Raw genomic sequence first — 21329 nt, forward strand, 5'->3', positions numbered from 1 at the left:
GAGGACATCCAACAACTCTATCAATCAACACCAAGTCAATAAACTGTTTGCATAAGAGACAGAGGTGGACCAGTACGTTACTGGCTTGCTCAATTTGTCAAGTTCTTTCTCTTGAATAATCCATCCATTTTTCTGAAGTTCTAATCATTTGTTTGTCTGTACATGTACATCGCATCTACTGACTTTTGTCTCATTCAGGTAATTCCTTCTTGGTGTCTCATTTTTTTGTCTTAGAGTGTATTAATTGTGATGTTTTATTGTGTTATGCACCTTATTTATTCTTATGTATTATGATGTAACATTAGTTTTATTTAGGAACCACTGCTGTCAAGAATGAAGAAATTGAGTTGTGTCTCAAATTTCATAGAACACTTAAATGGTTGGGTGGCTGTGTAATATAGTAATGTTGATCCTTTGGAGAATGTCTGGTTACGATGATAACCCATTTGAAACTTTCATGCAGTAGAAAATTTTACAGTACAGTTCAATAAATGTGGTAAAACTATGTAGGAAGTAATTTTACAACATTTCTGCGCATTTCTTGTGCATTTGCTGTGGGCTTTCAACAAGGAAAGTCAACTGCATTCATTCATTCATTCATTCACAGAGCACTTCACAAGTCATCTTTAAACTTTTCAGAATATCTGTTCCTGAACAGTCAGCACGTACAAAAGCAGTAACTGCCTTTTTCATCAACAAGAAGTATCAAATTCATAAATCATAAAGAAGTGTGGAAAGAGACTAGAAATAAGTGGCTCTGTAAATGTATATCAAAGTGAATTTAGTTACACAATGTTTACATTGTTAGGGATATTGCAGTGAGATATATTTGCATGAAGAACTACAATTTTATACACTTGCTTCTCTTGGTAGGACATCTACAACTGTTGCATAGGTCATTCATGATTGATAATATCCACATGCAGTTGTATTTAATTTTATTTTCTGTTAAAAGGAGGCAAAACTGGATTTCAGGAACATAGTTTTATCATCACAAGCATCCGAAAAAGTACAACTACATTTGATGACCATATACATTACCAAAGTCTAAGAATTTCCTGCTTGCACGCCATGTACCAGAGAATAACTATATTACCCATTTTATTTTACTCATATTAATATGTTGTACATATTATGGTATTCTCTTTACAATTTTACTATAAGTTCTATAGGTTTCCTTACAGTTCAACAATATTCATAGTCATCACATTTTGTTATAATTTTTCAGGTGCATCAGAGGATCTGACTGTTGTCCTGAAACCTGATTGTGCTCTCCTTTCATAGGAAAATAAAATTTAATACAACTGAGAACAAGTTTTATCAATCATGTATCATTCTAGATAATCATTTATTACTTAAAATTTTTGTGCTTATCTTATGGTTTGTTAATTCAGCCATGTCTAAAATGTGACTGAAGAGTTTTATTATACATTTAGATTGTAAATTAATGTAGTGACAATGCTGGTTAACTGTAAGTTGCTTTCTATGATACAGTTACTTTCTCACAATTAAGATCCAGGAGACAAAGAAAGAAATTTAGTAAGCAGTAGTGTTTGATAGTTCTTACCATCATCTGAGTCCTCATCTGCCTCTTCAAACATTTCCTCATCATGAAGTGGTATTCCTCCGATGTCTTCTTCCATGTACTGATCTTGCTCTGAAAAATATAGTTATTTTCTTTTGAAGTCATATCCAAGCCACCTAGAAACATTTGTGTGTGACTTGTGATGCACCTCATTTTTACAGATATGTTATGGCAAGGTTGATTAAAATAAAATCTCACTTTCAAGTTCTTCAGGCTTCATCTATTTATTTCAGGGTAAATTTATATGTATGCCAAAAGGATAGGCAAATGGGAAGTGGGTGTGGTGCATTTATAGCAGTAACTTGAATAATATTTTAAGGATGCATTCAATGAAACATATTTGTAGGTAGAAGTATCATTTTTAGAAATACTAGCTAAGTATCTGGTGTTGCTTGGGTATGTGTTTATTCAATTCTATTAGTCCATCTCCTTCCCTCTCTCTCTGTCGATCTCCTCCTCCCACCTCTCTGTTCATCTCCTACCCCCTCTCTCTGTCCACACACTCCATTCCTCACTCTCCGTCCATCTACTCCTGCCCCTCTTACAGTCATTTGCTATTTCCTTCTCTAACTGTCAGTCTGTTCCTCCCCATGCAAATAGTAATGTTCTGCTCAAAGCTGAAAAGTCTACCAGTCTACAAAGGTAATCTTCTCATCAAACAAATAGGTTGTGTGGCTTACTTCACTCGACAACATTTTGGTGCAGTAAAATAATAATTTTCTAGATGGTTGTGCATCCTGTCAGGTGCTGTTGTCTGCACACATGTAAGTGATGTAGAGAAAACATGAAAAAGTAGGCTGCATGCCAGATGCAGATTTGAACTCAGCTCCTCCCAAATAAAACTCAGATGCCTACATCACTAAACCACTTGCTCAGACACTTGCTTAAGAATCATTGTATGAAGATGCTCTGTAACCAAACATATTACAGATAACCAAATATTTAATTAAAAGGTAGTAAGGATTCTAAGCAATTTCAGTTATAATTAGCTATGCAAGTTCAAGTAAAAGATATTTCTCATATTACTATCACTATAAATTTCCTAAATTGTGCAACTAATTTTAAAATACATGCAGTAAATGATGTAAACAGAGGATACACATATTTTAACACAAGGAGCCTGCTAAGACATAACATGAAAGGGGCAGACTGCAGTGGCTATGACCTGGGAATAAAATTGGATAACACACTTCCAAGACAATCAGTAAGTTCGAAATGAAGCTGCTTTGAAGTGGCAGGGTAGGAGTTTCTCAACAAATGATAAATAATGTCAGTCTACTCCATTTCTCATATCATAATAGGAGGAATTACATAATGAGATGGTACTGACGACCTCGCTATTTGGTCCCCTCCCCCAAAACAATGAATCAACGTAACGGGAAGAATTAAACCATAAAAACAGTTTGTGACAACACAGTCATTAAATAACAGTTAGTGATGATATTCCAAGCACTTACCATTCCAGTTTGCATGCATTTGGTCTTCGTTTATATCTTGATTAACAAAGTACTCCTCCTGGTTTATGCCTTGGTTATTATCAACATAATACTGTTGCTGATTTACATCCACATAATCTTGAACAATGTTCTCTGGCTGGTTGACACCTACATCATCATAAATAATGTTCTGTTGCTCTTCAGCATCTTCATCATCATCATTTATTATTATTATTTCTTCGAAATGGTTCACTTCAGCATTATTGTCTGCTTGCTCTCCATTATTTTCACTTCTCTCATCATCAGATGGCTCTGGAAAAAACAGTAATTCAGATCAAAAGTAGCTAGGGCACCTTCAGAACATTAACAAGAAATTATAATCACTTGTGTAAAGCAGTAATTCCATACTAGTCATAATAAGATCTTCTATGGAAATGATCAGAAAACATCACAGTGTGGCACTTGAAATCCATGGTGTATCTCAAAAGAGTCTGAACAGTGCCAGAATGCTTAAAATTAACTTTTAACATGTTGTCAGGTTTGAAGTCATCAAATCACTGAGCATAATTAATACTGTACTTAATTTTACCCTATCTAATGTTCAATGGGGGACAACCATTGCATGCTGTTTTTGATACCTACAGGAAGTAAACTGTGCTGATATACAAACTGTGTTATAATTCCATTATTCTCAACAGGAAACTGGCAAAAGGTATACAAAGGCTGCTTGACTCACAGAATGTATTTAGGATGTTTTAAGAAGAACAGTTAGGAAAGGAGGAGCTGATAGTAGTCACTTATGAATAATGGAACTGATTAGTCTAAGGGACTAAATTAGTATATCATTAGGCACCATCCTAGATGTATCAAAGCAATAGATATGTTTTAAAAGGAATGAGAAGGGCAGCCAAATAGACTCTCAGTACATTCATCCAGGATGAGAAAAAGTATGCGAAGCAAGGAAAAACCAGCTACAGTAGGAGATTCAAGTAGCATTTGATTTCTGTACTGCATGTGTGTCGTGCAAGTAACTGCCAGGCTCCCAGTTACTCAGCCCACAATCTTTGCTGGTGGCAGATTGCTGACCCCATTTTCACAGTTTTAAGAGAAACTAATGCAGAGTGTAGATTTATGATTGAAGAATCTCCTTTTGAAGTTGCAAATGTTCTTGTAACAGCATCAAAATCTGATAAACTAATGCCTAACCATGCCAAAATACATTTGACATAAGTTTTCTCTACCAGAGCAAGAGAAAAATCAATATTATTGTTAGATTCTTGGGGTGGTCAGTGCAAAAGAACCATTTTGAGCATTGTACCTAAGGAAAAAGAACTTTTTCATCTGGTGATCCCAAAAGGCTCAACAGAACAGGTACCGCCACATACAGCTTACAATATTTGAAGAATTTTCAGATCGAGTTCTGCTGAATGATGATGATGTCAATGGGCACTTGCTCGAAATTAATATAAAGACATCCAGTGTTTGATTTAAAATTCCCTCCAATATTAAAAATTGATATATATTCAATGCCATCAGAAACTTATCTCTATCTGGCAACATTGGATTCAACTGTCAGCAGCAGTGCACCACTGCAACTAACGTGAGTCATGAGGATTCACAAGCTTACTAACACTGTCTGTCCCCCACCCCACCACCACAAACACAGGACACTGCCAAACTCGTGATGTGTCGTTGCAGTCTGCGGTGCCAGTGAACTATAAAGTGATGTGTGTTATGGGCAATTGTACAATGTTTTTTTTAGTAGCTAGTTTCTTAAAGGAAAAAATAAAAGGTATTAGTATGATGTGGACTATAATTTGAAAGTAACAGCATACACAGAATAACATGGAAACATAGCAGTTGATTGGCATTTTGGTCCTCCACCGACAGAGAAAATGATTTGCAATTTGTGGGCTGGTAAAGAAGAACTGGAAAAAAGAGGACTGAATGCAAAACAGCCAAAACTAAAAGGTGACAATTTTATAGGTCACAGTCTTATAAACTTTCTTCATCTGCCTTTGCTATCTAATAACAAAAACGGCAAAAATGTTGTTATTCTAAAAAAAACTGTTTAAAAATTAAGGTGTGTCTTATAGTCCACAGCATCTTATAGTCCATGAAATATGGTAATCAAGCTGCAGACACTAGAACATAATAGTCTCTTTGCTGAGGTTTTCTAATGTACTGAAATGTGCCTCATACAATTTAAGATAGTTAGAAGATCTGCTGCAATAGTTTGAGAACCCTGCAGAATTTTTTTTTTATTGTGTTGTCCCACATGTGAAGAAATGTCATTCACTTTATGTGCGTGGTGTAAAAAAAGGTATGTTTTAAGCATTCCCATACACATGATCTATATTTTAATGTTTTTTTATGATAACAATTAAATACTTATTATTTTGAATTAACAAAATACACATATCACATGTGTGAAAAGGTAAACTAAATAACAAAAATAAAGAAGGAATTTGAAACATAAAACAATGATTTCAAACATTAAATAAAACCAAGTCAAACAATTTGGTTAATAATAATTGTGTAGATATTTTAATTAAGTATGGTGAAAATACTCCAACACCAAAATGTGTATAACCTATTCTCTAAAAATAGCATTTCAGAAACCAGCTTCACTACCCACGGATGGACGCAGCATGAAAGTTATATCTCACAAAATTTCAAATTATTACAAAAGTTGGTTATGCAGTTTAAAGAATGCCAATTACATCTGAACTCTGTGTTTGTTGGAAACACGTGTGTGTGTGTGTGTGTGTGTGTGTGTGTGTGTGTGTGTGTGTTTTTGGAAACTTTTATAAGACTGGATTTGAGCGAATGATATGGCCACCCACATTGCCCAATATGAATCTCATTGAACATTTATGAGACATAATTGAGTGGTCAGTTCATCCACAAAATCCTGCATCAGCAACAATTTCACAATTATAGATTGCTGTAGAGGCAACAAGGCTCAGTATTTCTTCAGGGGACTTCCAATGACTTGCCGAGTCCATGCCACATTGAGTTGCTTCACTAAGCCGAGTAAAAGGAGGTACACAAACATACTCTGCAGGCCACCATATGATGTGGGGTGGAGGGTATCCTGTACCACTACTGGTCATTTTCTTTCCTGTTCCACTAGCAAACAAAGCAAGGGAAAAACGATTATCTATATGCCTCCGTATGAACCTAATATCTCATGTTCATGGTCCTTATGTGACATGTATTTTGGTGACAGTAGAATCATTCCGGAGTCAGCTTCAATTGCTGGTTCTCTTACATTTTCTCAATACTGTTCCTCGAAAAGAACTTCGCCTTCCCTTCAGGGATTGCCATTGGAGTACCTGAAACATCTCAATAATACTTGCATCTATCGGTAACAAATCTGGCAACCTGCCTCTGAACTGCTTTAATCTCTTCATTTAATTCAACCTGGTGCAGATTCCAGACACTCAAGCAGTACCAAGAACAGGTCGCACCAGTGTCTTATTTGCGGTCTCTGTTACAGATGAAACACACTTTCTCAGAATTCTCCCAATAAATCGAAGTTGACAATTCACCATCCATATCACAAACATCACAAGCTTGATACACTTCATACGTCTTTGCAATGGGAAATTGTATATGTGATTGCTCTTGGGCTCGCAGATTTTGGCAAAAGTCATCTACAAACTTGCAGGTTCGCATAATTTTTCTTGTACCTGTCTCACGTTTACCACCTGACACAACTCTCTTGTTTCCTTCTGTCAATGATCAACATTGGTGAACACTAGTTTGCTAGGAAGTCGCATGTTAGGGTATCTCTCCTTGTGCAGGTGAAGGGGCTGCACTGTCATTCTCGTGAGCTTCTCCACACACACACACACACACACACACACACACACACACACACACACACACACACACACACACACAGAGAGAGAGAGAGAGAGAGAGAGAGAGAGAGAGAGATGAAAAATGTTCTCAGTGCCACGTTTTCCGCAAAACGCCATTTCTGGCTCGTGTGTTCTCGGTATTCTGTTGCTTATTGTGCTTCCCTCTGGTGTTCCACAAGTATAAAAACTAATGCTGTATTTCAGTGCTTTTCTTATCCCAAATAAAACGTGGTGTCTTAGTATTAATAGGACTATGAACAAAAACTTTCTTCCTGCTATTTTGTCAAAAACTGACATTTTTGCGACAGTGCCCATGTACGAAATGCCAAGCTGATTCTCACAAAGAAGAAAGTACCAACCAGCCACTGTTGATAAAACTGTTCATCTATGTAAATAGCTTCATTAACGGTTTCGAGCTGACATGTTCGTTTTCCGACAGCTGTTCACTTTTATATTGCATTTATCGTTGTTTGCATTAGTTGAAAAAACTTTCAACAACTAATGTAATATATGTGTGACCAGCTGTCTTAAGACGAACCTGTCGGTTCTAAAACAGTAACGGCCTATAAATAAACAGCATTATTAAAAATGACTAGTTGCTGTTTTCTCCTTTGCAAGCTTCAACTTGTAAAAACTTTCATATTGCCTCTTTGAACCAGTCAGTGGTGCTATGACGAACAACATAATTCCGTGGCAGCAGAAGAATACCTTCTTTTCTGGATACAAGTCAGTTATATACAGAGATGCGTTGTTTCTTTCATTCTCCTGACAAATGTTGGATTTGGCTCTTAAAACGTTTCTACTTCAACTGTTCAACTGCCTATCAGCAGATGAGTTACTTACTTTCCATGACGACGGGTTGTTATCAAACCAGTTGAAGACGATCTGTAAGTATGTCCGTACAGATTGCGTCTAAAGCACAGTAAGCAGACCTCAGAACAGTTACTCCGGCATACTAGCTGTGTGTTTACATCTTTCTTTGCGATTAAATCCCTCCAACTGTATGAGTAACACGGCATCAATAGATGGAGATGTAGCTATCAAAGAGAAACGCGGTAAAATACCTCTACATGCTGAAGTTACTCCATTTCTCACTATCTAATGGGTTCCTTGGTGAAAAACGTTCAAAAGTCATCTTGTACAATTTCCAAAATTTTGAAAATTGTTTAGTTACATGATACGGATGTCAGAAGATAATATTTTATAAATATTTTGGGCGAAACAAATAGTTGTATAAAACAAATTTACAATCTAACACAGACTCTGTAAAACTAAATACGTTGCCTAAGATACGAAGCAAATCACATAGAACACTGTATCACGTCTTGGGTAAACTCTATTACTAGTTCATGAAACAGTCATATTTCGATCAGGATGCCGTTGACTTTGACTATTCCTTAAGCAGGTATAGAGAACTTACAATCCACATGTGTAAGTGGACGTCCTAGTCTCAGATATAATAAATTTATGAGACTCTGTAAATTAATGAACCCAGCTTCTGAGGTATGGGGTATTTCACCTAACAGTTGTCCTTCGTAAATAAGTCTAAGACACATCGCCTAAATCCGTTGGAGATAAGCTTTTATTGCCTAAAATGAAGCAACATTCTGAGGACAATACGTGGAAATGACCTATGTAATGCACCGCCACCAACAAGAGAAATGTGAAGGCCGCGTTTTTTCCTAGGAGTAGTCTGGCTCCTACTGAGTATCCATTGATGCTGTGTTATTCATAAAGGTGGAAGGATTTAATCGCGAAGAAAGATGTAAACACATAGCTAGTGTACCTGAGTAACCGTTCTATCGTCGCCTAACGTTACAGCCCTCTCGGCCAGGGGAATATTTGCACGTAAAAAAGAACAAGGGCACATGTATTGCTTACTCTGATTGTCCGGCAATAAAAGCAACGTCCTTGGTGTACGGTTTGAGTCAATCTCATGAACTTTATTTACTGTGATAGTAATTTATTCAGTCGAAGTCACGGCTTATTTCTATTTTGTTCCGACAACTACATAAGTTGCACCTAACATTCCACCTCGTTAATTTTTGGCCTGCAGAGTCATAGTATGTTCAACACGACTATCAAACGAACTTATGGACTCTTTCTATTTCGTTTTGAGAACCGTCTTACTGTTGCACCTGGGCATTCCACTGTGTACTATTTCTGTGTGTATTTTTTTCCTCATTGAATAAATGTTTTTCTTACGGTAGGACATATGCTGAACTAAATAATAGCGCACGAAGCTAAATGGTACTTACCATTGACTGGAACAACGTCGTCATCAGAAGATTCCGAGGCATCTGAAAATGAAAAATAATAGTTTGAAGTGAAAGCTGCGTCTACAGAAATCATAAAGAGATCGAACAAGTCTACAGAAATCTTAAAGAGAGCGAACAAGATGTTACATTACGTAGCACTTAGAAAAACGTGAACGAAATGGACCATAACAAAACTTTTTAATCATTTTTCTGCTGAAATAAAATTGAGACTACACAAAATTACTGTTGAAAACGTCGACGAGCCGATAAGCCATAAATAAACAACTTTCCTGTTTTCTGTTAAAATCGACAGCGAAGAAGAATGGGAAACCGCACATTTTCAGTTAGTTTCTTTATATTAAATTCCAGCATCAACAGTTGCCTTATGCCAGGGCCATAATTCATTCAAACGTCGGCAAGTTGTGGAGCAGTTTGCAAAGGAAATACAAGAGCTCAGATTCTGGAGGAGTATACCTGTTACAAACGTCGTTATTGACGATAGATCTGACCTTTGACCACAGCTCTAATCAGCTCGTCTTACAAATAATAGTATACTGTTTACCAATACACAATCCTCTAGTCTCCTTGATAAAAAGGTTTCCTTTGGTGACGATTATCGCTATAATCGCATCACGTTGCCGATTCCTGTCTTTTTTTGGGAATCTAGAAAGGATATACGAGGGCTATTTGCAAAGAAAGGTCCTAAAACCGACGAAAGCCATAACCATGAATGAGCAGCACCTATTAGACGGAGGGGGTCCGACAGCCGATCAGTTCCAGTCATTCCACCAAGGAGGTAGTACACGGCTTGTGTTGTCTGTAGTTCAACCATGCCTAGACGGACAATACCACGGTTCGATCGCGTCCAGATTGTCACTCTGTGCCAGGAAGGGCTCTCAACAAGGGAAGTGTCCTGGCGTCTCGAGGTGAACCAAAGCGATGTTGTTCGGACATGGAGGAGATACAGATGACATGCCTCGCTCAGGCCTCCCAAGGGCTACTACTGCAGTGGATGACCGCTATCTACGAACTATGGCTCGGAGGAACCCTGACAGAAACGCCACCATGTAGAATAATGCTTTCCGTGCAGCCAGAGGAGGTCGTGTTACAACTCAAACAGTGCGCAATAGGCTGCATGAAGTGCAACTCCACTCCCGACGTCCATGGCGAGGTCCATCTTTGCTACCAAAACACCATGCAGCACGGTATAGAGGGGCCCAACAACATGCCGAATGGACCGCTCAGGATAGGCATCACGTTCTGCTCACCGATGAGTGTCGCATATGCCTTCAACCAGACAATCGTCGGAGACGTGTTTGGAGGCAAGTCGGTCAGGCTGAACGCCTTAGACAAACTGTCCAGCGAGTGCAGCAAGGTGGAGGTTCCCTGATGTTTTGGGGTGGCATTATGTGGGGCCGATGTACGCCGCTGGTGGTCATGGAAGGCGCCGTAGCGGCTGTACGATACTTGAATGTCATCCTTTGGCCGATAGTGCAACCATATCGGCAGCATATTGGCGAGGCATTCGCCGCCATGGGTGACAACTCGTGCCCCCATCGTGCACATCTTGTGAATGACTTCCTTCAGGATAACGACATCGCTCGACTAGAGTGGCCAGCATTTTCTCCAGACATGAACCCTATCGAACATGCCTGGGCCAGATTGAAAAGGACTGTTTATGGATGACGTGATCCACTCTGAGGGATCTACGCCGAATCGTCGTTGAGGAGTGGGACAATCTGGACCAACAGTGCCTTGATGAACTTGTGGACAGTATGCCACAGCGAATACAGGCATTCATCAATGCGGGAGGACGTATTACTGTGTAATAGAGGTACCAGTGTGTACAGCAATCTGGTCCACCACCTCTGAAGGTCTCGCTGTATGGTGGTACAACATGCAATGTGTGGTTTTCATGAGCAATAAAAAGAGCGGAAATGATGTTTATGTTGATCCCTATTCCAATTTTTTGTACAGGTTCCGGAACTCTCGGAACCGAGGTGATGCAAAACTTTTTTTGATGTGTGTATGAGTGCGTGTGAGAATTTCGCCTGATTCCATGCAACCCACACAACGTAACTATCATGCATCTCCTTTTTCATGACAATTCTGGGCCGCACACTGCAGGGGCAATGAGGACGCGTCTACAGAGTTTTAGATGGGAAGTGTTCGATCACCCACCATACTGGCAGGACTTGGCTCTCTCTGATTTTCATCTCTGCTCACATGAACCGCTGACAATGAAGACAACATTTTAGCACAGACAGCAGGCTGCAGATCACTGTAGAGAATTGGTGCAAAGTACAGCCAGCTGCATTCTATTACAAAGTTACTGGAAAGATGCTACAATGCCACGACAAATGTCTCAGTCTGAATGCGACTATGTGGAGAAGTAGATGGAAAGTGTAGCTAACTGTTGCAGATAAAACATATTTAATTTTCATTGTGGTTTCGATCTCGAAACCGCAAAAACTTTACTTTCCGAATAGCTCTCGTAGTTTGCAACCAGCTGGTCTTAAACGTGTTTAAGTTAAGAAATCTTCGAGAAACGATTAAAAAAGTTCGTCATGGCAACAATGAGCAGACTAAATCTTAGCGATAAAAGACGGAAGAAACGTGTGACATCTGTAGCATACCAATACGAGTCTGCTTACGGCGCCTGCAACAGTCTGTACGAGCAAAGATCTTTAGTATGATATTTCTGATTTCGTGTTGCTTGCATTTAGCACACACTATTACAAGGTAGAGACGCAGGATTTCACAGCGTACATTCGCTGATAAGCCAAACCATTATGACCACCACTCAAATAGCTTCTTCATTCACATTTGGAACGCAATACAAGCAGCGGTTCTGCGTGGAATGGTTTCGACCAGTTCTTAGTAGGTATGTGATACCACATGTCTATGCACATCTCATGCAATTCCCATAAACTACTGGTCGGTGACTGGTGAGCTGGCGCCAGATAGCGTTTCAGAAGCGTTTATTCGGGTTTAGATCAAGCGAATTTGGTGGCTAAGACATCATAGTGAGTTGAATATCGTGCACCTCAAACCACTGTAGCACGATTCCGGCCTTTCTGCTGGAAGATACCTATGTCGCCCGGGGAAAACATCAAGCATGAAACGACACGGATGTTTTGCAGTAACTTTCTCGTAGCCCACAGCAGTGATCGTGCCTTCCACTATTACCACAGGTCAGGTGGAAGCCAAGGTGAATGTCCCCCATAGACCAATATTGCTTGGAGGATAGTCGTCACCATTTATTGATCTGGTGCACACCAAGGGCACGTTACAACACATGCCTATTTTATGGAAAGGGATCGAAATTGCGATGTTAATGTCCTCGTTGAGGGCAGAGTGTTAGAGCACATACGTGACTTTAAGCGTTTTCTAGGAGAACTATGACAGCTGCTGTCTATGAGGATGACATCCCGCAGTGACATGTGTACCTTTTTAGGGATGCACACAGACCTGGGAGGTAGGAACTGTCAAGTTTAACATTCAGGTAACGACGATGCTATTGCAGACGAAACAAAAGGAGGGACTAGCCAAGACAGGTGAATGGCCGCGCGGGGTAGCCACGTGGTCTAGGGCGCCTTGTTACGGTCCACTCCGCTCCCCCCGTCGAAGGTTCGAGTCCTCCCTCGGGCATGGGTGTGTGTGTTGTCCTTAGCGTAAGTTAGGTAAAGCTAGATTTAGTAGTGCGTAAGCATAGGGACCGATGACCTCAGCAGTTTGGTCCCGTAAGACCTTGCCACAAATTTCCAAAGTTTACAGGTGAATGAAAGCGGCATGGTGGTTCATTCATCGAAACTATGTCGGTATTTGGCTGAAGCGATTTCGAGAAATGGTGGAAAACTTAAATCTGCATGCAACATGGCGACTTGAATACCGCTCCAGATGACTGTGAGGCCAGTATCTTAATCACTGTGCTGTGTCGCCGAGCCCATATGGTATGTGATAGGACATGGCTGTATATGTTATTGGCAAAGTATGCGTTTTTATTCCATTAGATAATAAGGCAATGAAATTTACTCCATAAACTGCCCTTATACTTGGTATATTTTCGTACGATCTGATTTGGGCTTTAACGTTCGAATTCAGTGAATTTTTGAAGCTTTCTACACTGTTGACCGTTAAAATTGTGTCACTAGGAAGGGTTCTGATAAAACAATTTTATTTGTTATGTATTTACAGTACTGAAGGAAGAGCACAAGATTAAATTGTGCAGGTGATTTAATTTAATAAACGGATCACTACCTCTGCCACCGCAAGCGGCTCTAACTGGATAAGAATAGAGTCGGGCTGAGTTTGGATGAGGATATGTAATTTCATTATGCTTCAACCTTACGCCACACTTCATCAGTCGCAGTTGTGAGTGAGTTGTGGCCTACCAATATCTCAGCAACCCATGACCCAATGTTTTTAATTGGTGAGAGATCTGGAGAATGTGCCTGCCAGGGCAACATTCGAACACCATCAGTTACACTCCACGATAGGTTCAGACAGCACGAGCAACATGCGGTATTGCGTCAAGTCACGGAGATCCCCAAAATAGGATACAGTCAACGGTCTTCACACTTCTGAAATGGACGTGTTGCGATCGAAACCACCGGATTTGCAAAACAGATCTGATCATGCTGTATATCCATTAGCAACCCACACATCAGACAAACAATGACGTATGCAATTTCGCAGCGTTCACCCCATTGTTCCGCTGTGGGTAAAACCGGAAGTCGTCTGATACACTACGCGATGCAGCTCCAACAACCAATGTTATCGTTGGGCCCACCATCGTCAGAGCACCTCTCTCTGCTGTCTCGCCAACAGTGTAGCTGCAAAATGGCCACTGAGCAGTCCTCCCGTAGTGCTCCAGACGTCGTCGTACTGACCGTGCGGATACCTGTTTTGCTATAAACAAGCCTATCTCCTGACTGAAGGTACGGGACGTGACTGCACGATGCGGCGCGGCCGAACGAACAGTATCTCTCTTCTCGGTCGCTAGTAGCACTGACCGTTGAGAGCCCGTATGGCGTTGAGTATGGCCCTCCTGGACCCATCAAATCATACGCATGGCAGTCGTGGTATCCCGACCACCGCGATCAGCAAAATTGCCGAACGTTGAACCACAGTCTCGAGTGGCCACGTTTCTGCTGCTGTCTAATTCTGATGCGTGGTGGCAGACGTTTCTTCTTCTTACGCGAGACCACTATCTTCTCACAAACAAAAACATTCAAACGCTGTTTCTGCATAATCTCTCCTCACATAAAGACTGCGGATAGCGTTATAAACCCAAACGGTAACGATAGAAGACGGTCTAAACAGCCCAACCTAGTCACGAAATTAAGAAAAAGTTTCAATAACAAACAGCTGAAGTGGAAAAATACCACATTCATTTAACAGAGAGCCATTACCTTTTCAAAAATTCTGTTGCCATAGTCACTGAACAGTGAACCATCATTATTAGAACCAATAATTAATCTGCAATTTTTTTTAAAAGCGGATTTTTGTCGAAAAGTACTGACGCGAACTAGAAATCAGTTTTGCTACCAGTAACAAAGTTAATTTCTTCCATTAGTAAGTTTATTTGTTTTGCCACGTTAACTTTTGAAATTAGAGAAACGCAGTCACTGTGTATTGTTCGTCTGAATTTAAAATTGCCTTGTGTGTACTGCACTTGACTTGACATTCGCTGGTCGTCATAGCCGGTAAGAAGGTCCGGTTTAAAGTCGCGCGGAACCCGTTGAACTGATGAATTGCGGAGCATCAGTTCACTAATATTTTTTAGATTTCTTTTTTTACTTCCGTACAAAATGTGAAGGTAATAACCAATAAAAATATTCAACAATTTAAGCGCTAACAGATGCTATGCACCTCGATTTTGAACTATTTTCTAGCACCGTAATTAACATTACTCAAGATTAGGACTCTGATATGTCCAGCTTTCCCGACATCTGCCCTAGTTTTGAGGGCATCCGAGCGCGTCTAGGGCGCTTTTATACAACTACCCGGGGTAAAGGCGTATTTTTTTTTTTTTTTTTTTTTTTTTTTTTTGTCTCCGGAGAAATGTGATTGATTGGAAATAAATACATTTTAATGAATCTAAGTTAAAATTCATTAAATGAGGACTACCTAAAATGTACTTTCGTACACTTTATATGAAAAACCGATTAGCAAACAAGCTTATAAGAAGCTGTCCCACGCATATATTTTCCATACTTCCTCACTGAGAACAATGAGCAGCCACCGACACTCGACGATCGAATGCATAGCGCCGCCTCCCGCCCGCCAGGCAGTTGTGCGCTGGCAAGCCAACTGTGCTAGTGTACGTTTCACGCCACACGTCCCTGCTGTGAACATATCTTGATACTGCAGTACACCGACTTATGAAAGTTTCTATCATTTAGATTCGTTAAGATTTTACAACTCGTCATGGTTTTATTCCCATCTGCTGCCTACTGCTTTTGTTGGCTCTGAGCATTATGGGACTTAACATCTGAGGTCACCAGTCCTCTAGAACTTAAAACTACTTAAACCTAACGAACCTAAGGACATCACACACATCCATGCCCGAGGCAGGATTCGAACCTGCAACCGTAGCGGTCGCGCGGTTCCAGACTGAAGCGCCTAGAACCGCTCGGCCACTCCGGCCGGCTACTGATTTTGTTGTACGCGTACTAGTAATCACACTGTTAAATGCCCTGCAGAGTGAAAATCTCATTCTGGAAACATCCCCCAGGCTGTGGCTAAGCCATGTCTCCGCAATATCCTTTCTTTCAGGAGTGCTAGTTCTGCAAGTTTCGCAGGAGAGCTTCTGTAAAGTTTGGAAGGTAGGAGACGAGGTACTGGCAGAAGTAAAGCTGTGAGTACCGGGCGTGAGTCGTGCTTCGGTAGCTCAGATGGTAGAGCACTTGCCCGCGAAAGGCAAAGGTCCCGAGTTCGAGTCTCGGTCGGGCACGCAGTTTTAATCTGCCAGGAAGTTTCAAGATTGTGACAATTGATTTATAAATTGGATTATTGTGTTGCTGACGTATTTTTGCAGACTTTTAGTCATTGAATTGACATTGTCAGACTTGACAAGTATCACTGAACGGTCTGGATGTGGAAATCTTTAATCTGAAGTTCCGCTGTCACTTCACAAGTGCTGCTTAAACTGATTTTGATTGTCGTGTGACTATGGCCTCCCGTCGGGTAGACCGTTCGCCGGGTGCAAGTCTTTCGATCTGACGCCACTTCGACGACTTGCGCGTCGATGGGGATGAAATGATGATCATTAGGACAACACAACACCCAGTCTCTGAGCGGAGAAAATCTCCGACCCAGCTGGGAATCGAACCTGAGCCCTTAGGACAGACATTCTGTCGAGCTGACCACTCAGCTACCGGGGGTGGACGCTGCTTAAACTGTTAGTTCATGTCATAAACACTGTCGTGAATAGTGCTAGGTTACACAGTTCAGGTGGAACTTCCATATTTTTCAGGTGGAAATACTACAGTACTGGCAATATGTACATTTTGCTGAATAATTTAGATATGGAAATATCTAATTGGAGGGTTCACTACCGCTTACAACATTTTTGGTTGATGCAAATGCTGTCCTTACAATGATGCCAAACCATACACACACTTGCACTTTTCAAGATTTCAAGGTCATTTAAGTGCAAAGTGGATTAGTCCTCCATTGCCAAAGTACTGAGTTAGGTGCAACGAAATCGCCAACTACGTTATGAGTGGATGCACCGAAACATACATTACTGAATATCAGTCCTGCAAAAGTAATCTTCCAGAAGACAGCACTGTATAGTATGCATGTAAAATAACGAAAAATTGAAACAGTGTGTTTTTGGTACTGTCAAGCCATCCAACCATTAGAAAAAAGTATTCCTTACTCTTTAATTTTGTTACTAATCGCATCTGATTAGATACACAGTTATTGCTGCGTGGAAGTATCTTATTTGGTGGTTTTTTTTTATTGAACCTAGGGTCCAATGAAAAAATGCTTTTTGTAGCAATTTTAAAGACTCTTTGACAAGGCATTGTTTTTAATAATATTTATACATGGCCATAAATAAAACGTTCCCCTGAGGTATCTTACAGATTACAGCAGTTATACCTGAAAAACTTTACTAGAAGAAGGGATCGGTTGGCAGCGCATATTCTGAGGCATCAAGGGATCACAAATTTAGTATTGGAGGGCAGCATGGATGGTAAAAATCTTAGAGGGAGACCAAGAGATGAATACACAAACAGATTCAGAAGGATGTAGGCTGCAGTAGGTACTGTCAGATGAAGGAGCTTGCACAGGACAGAGTAGCGCCGGCCGGAGTGGCCGAGCGGTTCTAGGCGCTACAGTCTGGACCCGGGCGACCGCTACGGCCGCAGGTTCGAATCCTGCCTCGGGCATGGATGTTTGTGATGCCCTTAAGTTACTTAGGTTTAATTAGTTCTAAGTTCTAGTGGACTGATGACCTCAGAAGTTAAGTCCCATAGTGCTCAGAGCCATTTGAACCATTTGATAGAGTAGCATGGAGAGCTGCATCAAACCAGTCTCTGGACTGAAGACCACAACCACTACAATACCTGAAATTCACAATGTACTCTGACTGCTGTTCGGTTGCCCAGTGGATCAATGTACTGACAAAGACTATGCTTATAACAGAATTTGTAAAATCTGTGTAGCTCTTTTTAAACAAATCAAACCATTTCTGAAAACAGATAGATAATACCAGATTATAAAGCCAAATGACTGGGATTCGATCACCTGTTGGCCCTAGGATTTTTCAAATGAGTTTAAAGGCTTGTCCATTTGTGAAAATACATCTGAGCTAGCACTTGACCCATCTTCTGTTGCGACTAGGGCCGATATTCCAGAAAGGTCTGGACATATGGAGATTGTGGTAATATAGAACTATGTACTTACGCACGTGATGGAGTCCCTTGACGAAACAGCGGACAGATCGGGAAAGGAGGTCAGCGTCCAATATGTTTGCTGGGAGTTGATGAGCCAACGACCGTACTGGGTACAGTTGGATGCAAATCGTGGCTCACGAATGAAGCTTACCGCCAGGGTTCAGTAGGGTAACGGTGAGTGATGATTAGTTTTATTCGTGGAGGGTGTGCGTAGTTACATATGAAATACGTGGAGAAATCAGTATGGTCATTCATAGTCAGTAGCATCGTCAGCGACACATACCATTTTAACCGCTACCATGGACTGTCATAGCACGAAAGATTAATTAGGAAAAGCAATATAGCAATAGCAAACTTCAGTATGAATGTGGAATAAATTTGACTTTTAACGCGAGCGTGGTTGGGTCTAGGCATTGTCAGGAAGCGTTTATTGAATCAATAAACGATGTAAAATAGTATGGGATGTTATCCTATCAAAGCAAACTTTTCTCCACCAAAATTTGAGGAGCTTTAATGCTTGTAAGTAAAGAGAGACATTTTCTTTTAGGCAAAACGGCCAAATTATCCAACGAAACGTGTTCTCGCTATTGACCACCCTACCCATGTCCTTCCGCCGCAAATTATCTACTGAAGTGATGCGTGAGCAGAAAGTGTAGTGGAAGGGAGGTTACAGGACTCTTGTACGCTATAACGCCGATAATGATGTTGATGCTGATGATCATATGTAATGCTGTTTGTTTTAGGGTGGTAAAAATCATGGGTGTCAGTGTCCTTGCTAAACATGGAGGTCTGTGTGTAATGAGACGGACAAAACCTATCCACATACGCAACCTTGAGAGAATAGGCTATGTATTTAAGTACAGACGTTTTAAAGACTGTATGGCAATGATAATATCTGGGTGAGCAAGTGTAGTTACTTTGTTTCACAGGTCCGTCTTGATTACACAAACTTTTACACTTCACTATTACCGGTTTAGGCTACTGCCATCTTCAGTCCTGTTACAAACAAAAACAGGGTGTAACCAAATAAGTTCAGTATGCTCAAAACAAGAGCGCTTTCGGTACACATTTGGACAGAGAAAAACATTCGGAAGGAAACAGAGAATAACATGAAAGTGTTGCATAGGGCGCAAAGGGGCAATTATTGAACCTACTCGAGGAATTGGAGATTTATGTACAGAGAAAACGGCAACCGGAATTACTGCCGAATGAACAGAACGAGTTTAGCACAAATACTTATTTCGACGTTTTCAGAAACCTATTAGTTTGAGCAGCGTCGAGTGCCCCAGCAGCTTGGTGTGCGGTCGTGTGCGCTGGCTCCAGCGACGAGGAGACGTGGCCTTTCTACGGGAGTTCCACCACAACAAAACAAGAACGTCGTACAGAAAAGCCACGAGGTGCCGTCACTGAGATCCCACTCCGGATGTGTTATCGACTATCGAATTTTTATTGAACAGTCACTGTTTCGTTAGTTACCTTACACTTGTACTTACGGTTACGGTTCAATTGTTTTGTCATGCTGGAAGATTTCGTTCTATAGATGTGATTTTATTCTTAAACTTTTTATACTGGCTTTATCATAATTGTGTGTTTTACTTTGCCAGGCTAGGAGCTTCACATTGTTACTATTTGCACTTCTTATGTGGATTTTAAGTATGGATCTAATTCCACATATTTTATGTAAGTACATGCTTTATTGTCAGACGCTCATTTTGCTATGTGAGGTAATTTTAATTAATGACTATGAATACTGCATTTTAACCATTACATGTGCGATCCAGGTTACTTATGTAGTGCTGTCTGCTGGCCTCAGTTATTTGTATGAGTGCCAGACGAATCCTCAACGTCACCAGCACTTACTGTGTACCTACACGTATAATTTGACGTCGATACCTACATCAGAATATTTTATGGTGTGTACGGCTGGTATACACGGCTGTTAATCATATAAATATTTTTATGTTTTCCTTATGTAGCACCAGATTTAGCTACAGCAAACTGAACTTAATTGGTTACACCTTGTTTTTGTTTGTGACAGACCTGATGATCGTAGTAGCCTAAATGGAAATCGTAAAGTGTGAAAATTTCTGTAATCAAGACGGACTTGTAAAATAAAGTGCCACAATATGATCACGGACACATTTCCAGACTTTGTGTCTTCAGCTGAGTAAGCTTACCTTTACGGTCGAGACCTGCGGCAGGGATTGACTCTCGTAACTCACGCTTATTGCAACACTGCCTGCTCTACTGCCGTCTCTGGTTGGGGCATTCTTGAGGCCGCCCATAGTCTGCGCTATAGTTCAAGACTATGAATTGCAACTATCAACCCCAGGACTACCGCAGCGTATTTTTTGTACATGCCTTAAGAGCCTGATAAACAGTTTCTTAGTAACTCAAATGTTATGTCCAAATTAGTTAACATAAGATACAGCAATCACCTTTAACGTATGTGGGTTCTATTATCTAATGATTACCTACAATGAGTTAACTGTTTCGGCTGCAAGTTGCTACTCCACTATCTCATCCGTGCCTTTCACAAATGGAACAACGTTATGTAGGTATCGTATCAGGAACTTTCACAACAAATGGGAATACGCACGGTACTACACTGCCCAGTCACAATTATCTGACCACCTGTCAAATGCCTGAATAACCACATTTGGCAGCACGGACTGCTGCAAAATGTAAACGAAGAAATGGTTCAAATGGCTCTGAGCACTATGGGACTTAACATCTATGGTCATCAGTCCCCTAGAACTTAGAACTACTTAAACCTAACTGACCTAAGGACATCACACAACACCCAGTCATCACGAGGCATGTAAAGGAAGAGAGTGGATGTAGTTCTGGAAGGTACAGACAGTGATGTGGAGCCATGACGCCTCCAGTGCCGTGGCCAGCTGCACCTGGTTTCTTGGTTGACGACCCATGGTTCAGTAGGGTAACAGTGAGTGATGATTAGTTTTATTCGTGGAGGGTGTGCGTAGTTACATATGAAATACGTGGAGAAATCAGTATGGTCATTCATAGTCAGTAGCATCGTCAGCGACACATATCATTTTAACCGCTACCATGGACTGTCATAGCACGAAAGATTAATTAGGAAAAGCAATATAGCAATAGCAAACTTCAGTGCGATCGAGGTAGATCCACAGATTCTCGACTGGATTTAAATCCGGCGAGTCTGGAAGCCAGGGGAGTACGGTAACCTCATCTGGGTCTCTTCGAACCACGCACTGAAATACGCTGCCCTGTCCTGTCCTGTCGTGGTA

At 40.7% G+C, this 21329-nt stretch overlaps 2 protein-coding genes across 2 annotated transcripts in view; both read right to left on the minus strand.

The window, feature by feature from the left end:
* The window catches only part of LOC124556510, a 48313-nt gene extending 39605 nt beyond the window's left edge, over positions 1 to 8708 (minus strand). The window contains exons 1-3 of the mRNA XM_047130465.1: positions 7734 to 8708; positions 3043 to 3333; positions 1568 to 1657 (exon numbers count right to left, since the gene is read on the minus strand). Of these exons, the coding sequence (XP_046986421.1) occupies positions 1568 to 1657; positions 3043 to 3333; positions 7734 to 7740 (388 nt within the window). The 5' untranslated portion in view covers positions 7741 to 8708. The remainder of the gene's footprint in view (positions 1 to 1567; positions 1658 to 3042; positions 3334 to 7733) is intronic.
* Positions 8709 to 9113: 405 nt separating this feature from the next.
* The window catches only part of LOC124556155, a 232562-nt gene continuing 220346 nt past the window's right edge, over positions 9114 to 21329 (minus strand). The window contains exon 9 of the mRNA XM_047130166.1: positions 9114 to 9190. Coding sequence (XP_046986122.1) covers positions 9114 to 9190 — 77 coding nt within the window. The remainder of the gene's footprint in view (positions 9191 to 21329) is intronic.

The sequence above is a fragment of the Schistocerca americana genome, chromosome X, assembly GCF_021461395.2.
Source record: "Schistocerca americana isolate TAMUIC-IGC-003095 chromosome X, iqSchAmer2.1, whole genome shotgun sequence".
In the NCBI taxonomy this organism is placed as follows: domain Eukaryota; kingdom Metazoa; phylum Arthropoda; class Insecta; order Orthoptera; family Acrididae; genus Schistocerca; species Schistocerca americana.